Source organism: Rhinichthys klamathensis, unplaced genomic scaffold, assembly GCF_029890125.1.
Source record: "Rhinichthys klamathensis goyatoka isolate OS25496 unplaced genomic scaffold, OSU_Roscu_1.1 h1tg000244l_1, whole genome shotgun sequence".
NCBI lineage: Eukaryota > Metazoa > Chordata > Actinopteri > Cypriniformes > Leuciscidae > Rhinichthys > Rhinichthys klamathensis.
In genome coordinates, this window is record NW_026606766.1 from 951,811 (window position 1) to 965,915 (window position 14,105).

Consider the following 14,105-nt stretch of genomic DNA (forward strand, 5'->3'; position numbering starts at 1 on the left):
TTTATTTGTTTTTCTTCTGAGCTTCGTCATGCCATTCTTTAAATACACAAATGTGGCATATGAAAATAATTGTCAAAATAGACATATCTTTAAAAAAAAAAATTGTCGGCAAACTATAAATATAATTTTCTTTTATGATTTGAGGGAAGGATATATAGAATTTTAGAAAACTGAGTTAAATATGTTAAACAGATCTTACAGTCTCATTGAGGACTGACAGCATAATCAAATTAGCTTTAATATTTAATAATTAAACATGCAAGGGGTAGTGAAGATGTAGAACTTTTATAAATGACTGAATTTTGTAAGAAAATTCAGTGAAATTGCACTTTTCAGAGTCTATTTTCCATTTTATATCTATGAAACGATAAAGGAAATGTGCGCTGCAATGCTAAGCTATCAGTCACATTGATGAGAAAGTCTAAAGTTCACATCTGAGACGTGACATTCGCCTGTCTGTCTTTTTGAGCTCCTGAGTGTCTGTCAGTCCAAGATAGTGTGACAGGGACCGGCAATGTAGAAAAAAAAGCATTGGCCACCTCAGTGAGACTGGTCTTTAGAAATGATTTTGTGACCAGTTGTGGTTGCGGTTGCTCTTTGCCTGCATTTTCACTGTGTGTTTGTGATGCAAAGAGAGATATTGCATCGAGTTAATTTAGTGACATATAACAGTAAATAGCTTGCCAGCACTTTGAAAGAAATCCAATTTGATGAGACAATAAGGAAAAAAATCCTTGAGATGCATTTACTGTCATAAACAGACTCTTATCTGGTGAATGTTTAGAATATTAAGGCTCTCCGCTCTATTCCCTTGATTTAGTTTGGCTTTTGTCCATTCAGATTAATCAGTCAGAGAGCTAATTCATATAGTATATCTATATCTTAGAGGTCAATGGTGTATATCCAGAGCCATGCCTTCCTGTATCTGCGTTCTGCTTATAACATCATCTGCGCTCCTCCAACAGTACGGCGAGTTCCGCCACGTTTCTCAATCCCGCCCACCAATCACGAAGTAATGCCGGGCGGCAGTGTTAACCTCACCTGCGTGGCGGTGGGCGCTCCTATGCCCTATGTGAAGTGGATGAGGGGTGAACAGGAGCTAACCAAAGAGGAGGAGATGCCCATTGGCCGAAACGTGCTGGAGCTCACCAACATCCGGCAGTCGGCGAACTACACCTGTGTGGCTATATCCTCCCTGGGCATGATCGACACCACAGCTCAGATCACGGTCAAAGGTAAGAGACGTTCCGCCTCAGGATCTACTTCATCTTTGCACTTGTATGACACGTGCTTAATAAGCCCTATTCGGATGGTAAGTGTTTCTCATAGATGTCAGGAAAAATAAATTTGTTTAATAAATAAATAAAACTCATTTATTCCCGGTGGAGGAGCGAGTTTTGTGATTCTATGAACCTGGGAACGCGCTGCTCTTTGAATAAGAATAATAAATTCATATTTAATTTCATATTAGGAAAATTATATCTTATTTGATCATGTGATTATTTAAATCTCCTGTTCAAAAATAGGAAGATAGATGCGCTGTAGTTAAAATGGTTTTCTGCCTTTTATCTCAGAATGATGTCATTTTAAAAATACGAAAATTAGCAGAGATAATTTAATACAGCCTCTTATTTACATTTTTAGTGGATATAATTAATGGTGTAATAATATGTTTGTGCTTTTCTTCTCTTTCTCCTTTGAGCAGTGATGAAATATCGTTCTTGTAAATACTTTCCTGCATATTACTAATAAAAGTGTAGGCTACATCTTTAAAATGCATCCAAATTACAGTGAAGTGCATCCGTACGGTGCTCGGCAGTGGTCAAAAAGGATTTAAACAGTGAATTTTTTATTGATCTCTTCTTGTAAACTAGTAAACATGGATTTTTAGATGGGTGATGGGAGAAAACCAGATATTCTAGATTCGGACGGCAATAAAACCACAGACTAGCCCCTGTAAATGTTGAAAATACCTTATGAGCCCATTAAAAACGATTACCGTCCGAATAGGGCTATAGTTCTCATATATGATTAAAGATACACTACTGTTCAAACGTTACTGCTGTATCAAAAATACAGTTAAAATTGTGAAACTTGTGAAAGTATTGTGAAATATTTTTACTATTTAAATAATTGGTTTTTGGTAACACTTTAGTTTAGGGTCCAATTTTCACTATTAACTCATTGCTTATTATCATGCATATTACTAGGATATTGGCTGTTTATTAGTACTTATAAAGCATGCCTTATTCTGCGTGATCATATTCTACATCCCTTAATCCACCCAATACCTAAACTTAACATCTACCTTACTATCGTAGTTGATAGTTAGTTAATAGTGAGAATTGGACCCAGAACTAAAGTGTCACCCTGTTTTCTACATGAATATATTTTAAAATGCTCAACAACAGTTCTGCATAATATTTTTGTGGAAACAGTGATACATTTTTTTCAGGATGCTTTGATGAATAACGTTCACAATAACAAAAATAGAAATCATTTGTAAGGTTATAAATGTGGTTACGGTCTCTTTTGATCAATTGAATCAATCCTTGCTGAATTGCGAATCAATTATACATAACACATTCGCACCCACACAAAGGAGAAATGTAGTGGAGTAAACATTTTCATTTGCTTTACAAAAACAATTATTTTTCAATAAACTAGTAATATTGCTAACAATTCTACTCAAATGCAGTAATGAAGTATGCTTGGTAACATTAATTTAAAGAAATAAATTGCCTTTTTTAATCTTTGTCCCCAAGTGATCCATACAGCTGGCGTTGATATCAGTTGTGTACTTAAAGTTTGTGATTATCTGGTCGGTAATAAACAAAGCTGCTCTAATCCGATTGGAGGCTGGGCTCTGAAATGCTGAGAGTGAAATCTCATCAATAACACACTCATGGGGATTCCCACCGACCCAGACAGAAAGCGCATGCAATCACCTCATCAATGTTTCATCAGAACTGAAATGTGATGAGGAGATCTCTCTCCTCCTTTTTTCCGCCTTGACAGAGTGAACAAAATCTCTGCGCTCCCAATGATCATTAGGGATTATTTTAGGGCTGTTGCGTGATAATGAATCTATTCGAAACGTTCCATTGTCCCAAATTTGATCATGTTAAACACTTGTGTGAAAGAGCGCACACTCAGTGCTACTGTGCTGTGAAATCCAGAAAGAGGAAACTAAACCACACCATCGCAACACCCTACAGCTACAACATCACACACTGCTGTAAATCACTCCAAACAACTCTCTAAAAAACTTCTTACAAAGTGTACTGTTACTGCACTGATTCTTCTGAGCTCTCCATTAGTCGGCGAAACAGCAAACTGTTATCGGTGTTTCGGGGGAGGTGTTGAAAATAAAGGATTTAGAGCAGCTGGATTTAGGCAAATGGAGACGAGTTACAACATTAGCATTGATTAAAGCACAGTAAATCATCTCTACAGTGTTTTGAGTTTATCTGGCATTATTTCTCCCTGCTCTGCCGTCATGCATTATCATGTTTGCTGAGGTTAATATCACGTGTTTTGGGATTTCTTGGCCTGTAGCAGCTGTGGTTTTGGTGTGTTTTTCTGTCCTTTTCCACACTGCTGCTGCTTATTCAAGGCGATCTGTTTGGATTCTGACAGCTGTCCAATTGCATATTGCACAAAAGTTGTTTAGAGTCAATTTCAGAAGCTATTTTATGACAATGCATGAATTTTTCAACTCGCCTGTGGAAATAGGATGAGCTGACCGATCTAGTCTACGATACAGACACAGAATAATCACAATAACAGTGTTTAACACAGCACATTTTTCTACTTTCATCTCAAATGCCAGCTCATTAGCACATATCTACCCCGAGAAATGTCACAGATAGGCCTATATTTGCATTCATTTGGGATATGTTAGGATGTCAGAACATGTGGTTTGGTAGCAGAAACACTGAGATGATATTTAAAATACAAGGACTAAAAATGCCTGCATATGATAGCAGTTTATTTGAACCAGTGTTATTTATTTGAGTATTTATTAATATTTTTAATTAGCTTTTATTTTTATACTTTTAGTAATTTTGTTTTGTGCTTTTTTCATTTTAATTAGTTTTTGATTTTTAATATTTTACTACTTTATATTTACAGTATTAAGGTTTTAGTAATATTAGTACTTTATTACCCAGGCAATATAGCACTTTTTTTAAGTTTAAGGTTATTTATCTAATATTTATATATTTGTTCAGCTTTATGTCAGTTGACAATAACAACACTGATTTAAACAATATCATTATACAAAATAATCAATCAAAAATACATTAGCTTGAACACTGTCCTGACAACTCCATAACATTGAAACAGTGAAGCACTATATAATATAAGATAGTGAAGGACTAATTATTTAAAGTGCATTCTTTATTGTGTTATGATCTTGCATTATTGGTCATTATTTACAGCTATGTGTGTACTGTGATGATGATTGGATTTTAGGTATCAACTATAATTGTTCAGATTGAGAAGTATTCAAATATTTCTTACATTAATTCAAAGCATTTGACATTGAAAATCTATTCTGGGGGCAAAAACCGCTACTTAACTAAACAAAAGTATGTGTTTCTGTTGTGTTTGAGATATAAAAGGTATAAAGGTCTAATTTGCTGTTAAAATATTAGGCCTGAATTCACCTTAATTAATTAAAGAAAACACATCGCACTGCCCTTTTTGAGTCAATTCTAGATCAGGGGTGCAAAGCTCAGTTCCTGGAGGGCCACAACCCTGCAGAGTTCAGCTTCAACCTTAATTAAACGCACCCGATCCTGCTAATTAAGTCCTTCATACTTATCGGAAAAAAATACGGGTATGTGTGTTGGAAGTAAACTTTTAGTAAAGGTTTGCAGACCTACTCTAGATGTTGTCTGTTTTTCAATATAAGGCCTTTTTACAATCAAAATTGTCAAGGAACTAAATATGTTTATTCATCATTCTCAGCTCTGCCTCGCCCCCCGACCTCACTGATCGTCACAGAAACCACCGCCACCAGTGTAACTCTAACATGGGATTCCGGCAACCCCGAACCCGTGTCGTACTATGTGATTCAGTACCGGGCCAAAGTCTCGGACAACGGTTTCCAGGAAGTGGACGGAGTTGCTTCCACGCGCTACAGCATCGGCGGGTTGAGTCCTTACTCCGAGTACGAATTCCGTGTCATGGCGGTCAATAACATCGGGCGCGGGCCGCCCAGCGGGACGGTAGAGACACGGACCAGCGAACAGGCTCCCTCGTCTCCTCCGCTGCGCGTTCAGGCCCGGATGCTGAGCGCCACGACCATGCTGGTGCAGTGGGAACCTCCCGAAGAGCCCAACGGACAAATCCGAGGATATCGAGTGTACTACACGTCTGACCTGCATTTCCCCATCAGCACGTGGCAGAAACACAACACCGAGGACAGCAGCCTGACCACTATCTCCGGCCTGGTGCCTGACATCACGTACGGGCTCCGCGTGCTGGCGTTCACCTCTGTGGGAGACGGCCCGCCTTCTGACATCCTGCAGGTGAAAACACAGCAAGGAGGTGAGATGTGCGCTTATATAATACAATGTATTTATTATTTTCTTTATCATCGTATTGATATCAGTATGTGCTGAGAAAAGACTCCAAATGAGGATCATTTGAAGACACACTACAAAAGATGGCTTCAAAAGTCAATGGGCCCTATCTTGCACCCAGCGCAATTGACTTTGTACACCGACGCATGTATCATTCGTATTTTGCACCCGTGCAAAGCGGGCTTTTCCCTCCACAGACGCACGCCGGAAAACTAGGGAATAAACTTGCGCTCCCTGGGCGGTTCAGCGCAGAAAAGGAGGGGTGTTTCGGCGCAAACAATCCCTGGTGCTATTTGGCAGTTCCAGAAAACGATTGCGCCACTGACCAGAACAAACCTAGTCTAAAGTCAGTGGCGCGTTGCGCGTACATTCAGATGCTATTTTAAGCGCGCATGCTTGGCCATAATACAGAGTGTGAACAACGCACATACACTGTAGATGATTCTCTCATCTACACAGATGCATTTTACTTTTTGCAAATGATACATTATTATAAGGAAAATATTAAAACACGAGGGAAATCATTGTTGTGTCCATGACGATGAGAAAAATAGGCATAAAGCTTACACATTTACCCAAATTATTATATGCATGTTTAACTGAAGCTAATTTGGGTGGGTTTGTCCCATCCCCAATGTCACTTCTCTTTCTTTTACGCCCCTGACGAGAACATCGATCTCCTCGGCTGTGACCCGATTCTGAAGCGCGCTAAATGCGCCATTAAAATAGTATTGCGCCATGGAACAAGCGCACCTCGTTCATCATGCTCTTAAAGGGGAAGTGATATGACGCTCTTATTGGTTTGTTTCCCGTTACGCCCAAACCACATCTATGAATAATGAAGCTACTTCAGACCAACCCCTTTTAAACTTGCGTCGAGCGCAAGAGTCATTTATCCCGCCGGTTAAATAGCAACAGCGCCGAGATCCGCCCACAAAGTTACTTGCGCTTTGCGCTTGACACTTGCGTTTTAGATCGTTAAAATAGGGCCCAATATGGTGTAATGTAAAAGGTTCTATATCGAACCTTAAAAGGGTTCTGTCAGGCATATCATGTACAGAACCTTTTAATGGCTTTCATTATCGGATCATTTCATGGATTTAGTTTTTAATTCATTAATCTGGTAAATTGGTTTTTAATTTGTGTTAATTTTTTTTAATTAAACAGCCCGTAAACATACTTAATCACTCAATGTAAATAACCATGAAACATGAATGTATTATGCAATCATTTAAGACATTCTTCATTGTTTAGAACCCAAGTGTTCTTTAAAGCTGTGTCAAGATCTACAGTATATAGAACCCATTTGAAACTTTTTCTAAGATTGTACATCCGTCCGGCTGTTATGTGGAGTGATGTACATGATCCCGCTTATTGCATGGCTGCTTGACAAGGTAAAATATTTGATTAGCTCACTAATCGCAAAGCATCCGCAAATCTAAACAGTTCCTAGCAAGCAGCTTTAAACCTAGACGAATGAACAAGTTCAATCAAATGGAAATTTAAGGAATAATGTACAGGCTTATAAGTAAATACTCACAAATAATGACTGGGAGATGAAATATTGATTTGAGCAGAAACCATTTTAAAATCTTACCTATTTATAATCTTATAACCCAGTACAGTGTACAAAACAATCATTCTAGCAACCAGACGAACACTTCAACAATATAGGCCTACTGATAACACTGGAGTCCTCTAGTTTCATTTTACAGTAAATACAGTCGATAACTGAGGCTCAAGATGGCACCGGCTGTGTTTGAATGAAACAAGAGAGCGCGGTGTGATACGAGAGACATGGCCTTAGATAGGGTCATGATACAGCGTTGCTATTGATAATGGTCATTTTTGGGGAATATCTGACCTTTGAATGCTGTGATTCACCAATCAGAATCAAGCATTTCAGAGAGCTGTGTAATGTATTGTGTGATTTAAGTGTGTAGTAAGACAAACTACATCTCTGACCGCAGTCCCGGCCCAGCCCACTGGTTTTGAAGCGGAGGCAGAGCTCGACACTCGAATCATGCTGTCATGGCTGTGGCCCGTCCAGGATCAGATCACCAAATATGAGCTCACATACTGGGAGGCCGATTCTGACAACAAGGTACAAGGCAGAACACAGCTAAAATCACTGAATCTGTGTGTGTTTGTCTACAGTGGGTTCAGAATGGCATTACTAGCATACTGAAAATAATATCTTTGTAGTTTGCAGTATGTATACAGAATGCCAATTTTCTGGATGACTAACAGTATACAATATAACGTATACAATATGAGCACACTGTGTGGTCTGCTGTATCCTATAATAAAATGCAATCATTTTGAACCGATAAATTGGATATCAGTTACGTTTTTTTAACATTGATTTTTAGGGATGTCCCAATCCGATCACGCGATCGGAAATCGGGCCCGATCACGTGGTTTCAGACTCGATCGGAATCGGACGTTACCTCCCGATCAGGACTCGGATATATGTAAATTAGGGGTGTAACGGTACAAGTATTCGTAATTATTGAACCGTTTCGGTACGAGGCTTCCGGTTCGGTACGCATACAAACCGAACGATTCCTAGGACCATTTTTCCTGCAGACAAAATCCGCGCTGGCGCGATCACCACAACGTTGCGCAACATCAAATGGCAAACGTAATGAAAGCGGAAAGAAAATGCGCTTCTCATTATATTGTGCTTAACGGACCATTTCAGTTCGGACCAGCAACATCTGTGCAGCGCGAGATCAAGCGACACAGCGCTAAGAGATCCAGTGAAGAAAACATTTGAATTCGCCACTGAAGTAATAACATTGCTGCGAGATCTAGTGAGAAGCATTCAAATTTCTCCGTTTATTCACCGTAGATCTCTAGATCAAACAGCGCTGACGTGGGAACCAGGAGAAACATTGTGTCGTGAATGAACATGGATTTAATGTTGCACTTCAAAACTCAAATATTATATAAATATATATTTAAATGTTATTTTTAATGTGATTACCAAAACATTATTTGTTCATCCTTCAAAGATGACCCCCATTTATAAACCTGAAAGTTTCATGTAGGAAAACTCAAACTTATTTAAAAATAGTTTTTCTTTTAGTAAATATGACATTTCTCTGGCATTTCTTCCTTTTTGCTGTATCGTATCGAACCGAACCGCAAATTTTGTGAACTGAAACACCCCTAATGTATACATGTAATGTTTACATGCCTGCTGGGTATTTTAAGTTGAGGTGCTATTTGTTTTTATATTAGACTTTTTCTATATTTACTGTTGCACTAAAGTCCAAAAGTGAAGATTTTATGTTATTTATTACTTGATTGTTCAAGCAACCTCACAGAAGTGCTCTGTTTGTTAACAGAGTTGTTGAATGTTAAAATAAGGTGAATTAAATAAAAAATAAGGAACATCCTGGATCTGTTTTTTCTCTCTTCTTTATTCTTTTTTTATGTATTATATAAGTATCGGATCGGGACTCGGTATCGGTAGATACTCAAAATCAAATGACTCGGACTCGAGGGCAAAAAAACCTGATCGGGACATCCCTATTGATTTTACCTTCTTTTTTCTTTTAATGGATTGACACAAAAAATTGCTTAAAGGTGCAGTAAGCGATTTCTGGTGAACCCTGTTGATGTTTGAAATCAACATAACAGATATTTATAAATATAATACTATAACATAGCTAACCTATGGGTCTCATTCATGAAACATTCGTAAATATACGAGTAAATATGAGAGTGATTTGCGTGTAAAGAGACCTTCCCGAAAACTCATCTCCTGATTCACAAATACTTCGTAAACGTCAGATGTGATAGTGAAATGTGTGTGTGTGTTAATGAATTCCAATCAGTCGTAAATGGGACGCGCGTGCACGCTCATTCTCAATTACCATAAATCCCGCCCATTAAATCCGACTGACAACTATATATGGGCATCATATTATGACACCAAACGAAGGATTTCAACATGTCTTCTCAAAAGCGAATGAAAAAGAAAAATTTCTCAGATGCAGAAATCGAAGTTCATTCAAAACACCACATTTTATTTTCAAGCGTAGGCTACATAGTGTAAGGATTGCTCAGAGTCGGTAAGATCCATTTGCAGCTTTTACTTGATATAAGTAGACAATAGTAGAAGGGCTAGGCAAAGAGTACTCAGATACACAGGCGTTGAAGTCCAGGCCAGGCTGAGATTCGTCGAAGCACGGTAAACAGTCCAGGGTCAAGGAAGCCAGAGAATAATCGAAAGCCAGGAAACAGTCCAAGGTCTAGGTAGCCAGAGAATGATCGTAGATAACAGCAAACAGTCCGAGATCTGAACCAGTAGGAGAAAACACAAGGATAAACGCTCAGTAGGTAAGCCAGGGCTAAACAATACTTCGCACTGAATGAGGGTTGAGAGCTGGTTAAATACCCAAGCAAATGGGATACAGGTGTGAGAGCAATGAGTGGAAACAGGTGTGTGAGTGTAGGTCCAGATGAACTGCATGATGGGAGATGTAGTGTTAATACTCAGGAGACGGCTCTCTACGTGGGTTTGAAGGAGGTGATGCAGGAAACCTCTGCGTTAGTTACACATAGTGGCGTATCAGTTACTGGAGTTTCATCTGTTAATCAAACAGTCCCAGAAGTAAAAAGAAAAACCGTATGTAATTACTATATATATAATGTTTTTTCAAAATGCTGTGTAAATATGTACCCGATTAAGGGGAATTAAAATACAGCCGTAGTTATTAATGAGCAAAACGTTTGGATGTTAAACTCACTATTTAAATCTAGCAGGTGCAGATTTCTTTCCTACCAACTAACATTTGGAAAATACCAACATTTTAATGAATCCGAAAATTTACGCCAGAAGCACTTTACACACGATTCACACAAAAAATCGTTCTGCTCGTGTTTCATGAATGAGACCCTATGTGTGGTTCTCACTCTCTTTATCCTTAATCCATGGCAGCACCACATCAGCTTTGACCCGGCTGGCTCGTATGCTGTTGAAGGCCTGAAGCCAGACACACTCTACATGTTCTCTCTGGCGGCGCGCTCTGAGATGGGTCTCGGGGTTTACACACAGCCTGCAGAAGCTCGCACGGCCCAGTCCAGTAAGTGCCTAACTCAAACTATAACCATCTCAAAGTTTGACCATTTCTGAGCAGCTCAAACCAGTCTAGTCACTCGGCTAAAGATGAGGTACGCTTTTTAACCACCCCAAATATGTTTTCATGTTTGCTTTGTTAACCAGCACCATGTAATTTGCTTTAATGACACATTATTACATTAAAACATTTAGTGCATGGGTTTACAAAAAAAAATGTAAAGGTGTGACCATCAAAAGTGAAATATTTTGAACAATGTGTTATGTAAAACTGTTTTTGGTTCAAGACACCTCGACTAACATTATAAGTGGTTTCAGGCAGGGAAAAAATAAATAATACAAAAGTGTAGATTACAAAATGTCACCTTTAACATGTTACTTGTCAATATAATGTAATTTATCTCGCGCTCTCGCCATACAAAAGACTCTGTGTGTTCCAGAGCAGAGCAGCGCTGGCGTCCGTCTCATACACATTTGAACTGCATCAGACCAGTTTTTTGAGTGTCGAAAGCTCAAAAGTTTCTGGTTTCAGGTTCAGGGTCGGTGTAGAGCTGCAGTGACCGTGGAGTGTGACACACACTGACTGTGTGTGTTTCTCTGTGACGTCAGAATGACGCAGGCGCTACAGCTTAATCTCTCCCCTCATCTTCCTCCGTCTACCAGAGATATGGACTAAAGCTGAGATATTTATGACAGTTCGTCACAGAGATCTGGTATTCAGATCTATTTGTTAGACGTGTCAGCTTTGAAAGGTTTGTTCTTGGTTCCCATAGAAACACTTGCTTTTTCTTTCCGTCTCCCAGGTGTTTTTTTCTTTTCTTTTTGTCCTAGTGTCTCTGAGTCACTGTTCTCAAAGACCTGTGAGCTGAGACACCAAAACCCTCTGTCTCTCAATCCCTTTCTCTCTCTCTAATTCTATGCCAGATCCTAGTGAGCTGCCTACATTGGGCCGGTTCACACAGAACGCGGGTCAGTGAAAGGGGGAAAAACAAAACAGGGTAGAGACGCATTTTTGAAAAGTTGAACTTTTAGCTTGAGAGATGCGTTTTTAAAAACACCATGTCATGCGTGAGATGCTGCAAAAGACACAAGACGTGAGTGCAATGGCCAAACACAACCGTATTGTGCATGTTTACATGGAAAAACAATGGAAAAGTAAGCGCTGTGGAATAGAAAAACACGATATATGTGAACGGCTCCCAAGGAAGCATGCTGACCCAACTTTACATAGGCTTCTATGGAGCACAAAAGGAAACATTTTGAAGAATGTTCACAGTCTGGTCAAATCAAGTCACAGTTATTTATAAAGCACTTTTATACAATACAGATTGTTTCACGTTAATTCACATTAATAAGCAGGAAAATAACACTGTTAATGTTGTAAATTATTAATTATGAATGAAATTCAATTTCAGCTGTAAAGCAGCTCTACAGAAGATAATATTGCCATTAATGAGCTCAAGTCAGTTCAATGTTGATTATATTTAGCAAAGTTGGTGTTATTCAGTTTAAATTTTATTCTCATCTGATAGTATCATTGCAATATCGATAATACACTTGCTTTTTTTGTGCTTCGGTTGGCATGAAACGTAAGTTGCGATCGTCCTTTCTTCCCTATTGTTACGTGAATCGATGTAAAATGGATTCTCAATGTTAAGTTATTAATAATTTTATTCATTTAAAAAAAATGATGTACACATATATATTATTAATAATAAACACTACGATATTCCATAAAAAATAAGAACTGTCATTTTATGGTGACTTTAAAATTTTCTCCTTTTTTTTTACAGCTTTTATGTCGCCTTTTTTGTTAAACAGCATATGCATTTTTTTAAAGGGATGAATTCTCCAAAAATGAAAACATTTCAAACTGGGTTTGACCTTTGACATCTCATAACATACTGTACCTTTCCTCTCACTTCAGTCTCTCTCATTATTACCATCTGCTCCTTTTCTTTTCTTGCTGTCCTGCTTTTTCCTCCTCAGACACTGTGTCTCCCTGCTGTCTTTTTTTGTTTCTTCACTTTTCTCTCTTCCTGTTGTATTTCATTCACACTTTCTGTTGCAGGTGAGAAATAAACTCTCTCTTTTTGTTTCCTCACACTTCATTTTCTTTTAAACCATGTGCTCTCATTTCCTAAAGTGTATTATTTTTCTCACTATTCTTTCTATTTATTCTTCTCAACTCCCTCTTGAATTTTAGATGTGTCCACTTTCTCTCGTCTCTGTTGTTTTTATCAGTCTCTCTCCCAGTTTAATCTTGTTTTCTCACCTATATCTCATACCTTTTTCCACACTTTCTTAGTCTTTGTCTTTGTCTTTTCTCTTTTCATTTTCTCTCCCGGTTTCTTTTCTCCACAGGTGATGGCCATTTTCTTTGATTCACACTTTGTTTCTTGGTCTTAAGCGTGGAGTCTTCCCCTATTTTATTTCGTTTTTTCCTCAGAAGACATTTTCCGCCTGCTCTGCTGAACAAAACACAGGAGCGAAACAGTTATCACATCTTCATAGTGCCGGATACATACATACACCATCTCTTTTATCATTTCAGAAAGGCCGATATGTTATGTCTGCTGCTGATTCAATCAGAATCAAGTATTCCAGAGAGCCGTGTAATAATAATCCTACTGTATAGTGTTTAGTTTGCCATGTTCTCAGTACGAGATAGGCAGGGATTTTCTGTGAACTCAAGTGATTTTAAAAAGAAATCGATACAGCATCTCAAGAATCTGACAGGCCATCAATCACATCAATTACATGTCTAGCCAAAGACAGTGTGTCAGACAAAATGTATCTGTTATCTCTGTCATACTTACACAACACACACACACACACACACACACACAAAATAGAAGTGAACCATCAATCTCTGCTTTCACCACCAAAACAGTTTTTAGACTAAAATATGTGCAGACATTTTTTCAGACATTTGTAAAGCAGTAAATCTCAACCAGCGGGACTTCGAACAGGCTCCAGATATTGCTTTATTAAAACTTTAGAACAGAATAATATAGAAGAATTGTGATTACTCATGTTTTTTTAATGAAAGAAATCAGAATAAATGTATGTAATGTGTGCAAGTCTTAAAGATTTGTATACATTACTCCTTTTTTCAACTTTAATTAAATCAATAGCTTTAATAATATTAAAGATAGTGACAGCTGACAGATGATATATATTATGATGACATATATACTACTATTCAAAAGTTTGTGGTCGGTAAGATCGTTGATCATTTTAAATGTTTTTGAAAGAAGTCTATTATTTGATCAAAAATACAGTAAAACTGTAATATTGTGAAATATTATTACATTTTAAAATATATAGTAAAGTGTAATTTATTCCTGTGATTAAAGCTGAATTTTCAGCATCATTACTCCAGTCTTCAGTGTCACATGATCCTTCAGAAATCACTCTAATAT

General features: G+C 38.0%; 1 protein-coding gene across 18 annotated transcripts in view; it reads left to right on the forward strand.

Annotated features, from left to right (window-relative positions):
- ptprfa (protein tyrosine phosphatase receptor type Fa) overlaps positions 1-14,105 on the forward strand; it is a 260,132-nt gene that overhangs the window by 158,064 nt on the left and 87,963 nt on the right. For all 18 annotated transcript variants that reach the window (XM_056266079.1, XM_056266086.1, XM_056266081.1 and 15 more), the window contains 4 exons: positions 966-1,235; positions 4,975-5,556; positions 7,562-7,695; positions 10,543-10,687. In XM_056266079.1, the coding sequence (XP_056122054.1) occupies positions 966-1,235; positions 4,975-5,556; positions 7,562-7,695; positions 10,543-10,687 (1,131 nt within the window). The remainder of the gene's footprint in view (positions 1-965; positions 1,236-4,974; positions 5,557-7,561; positions 7,696-10,542; positions 10,688-14,105) is intronic.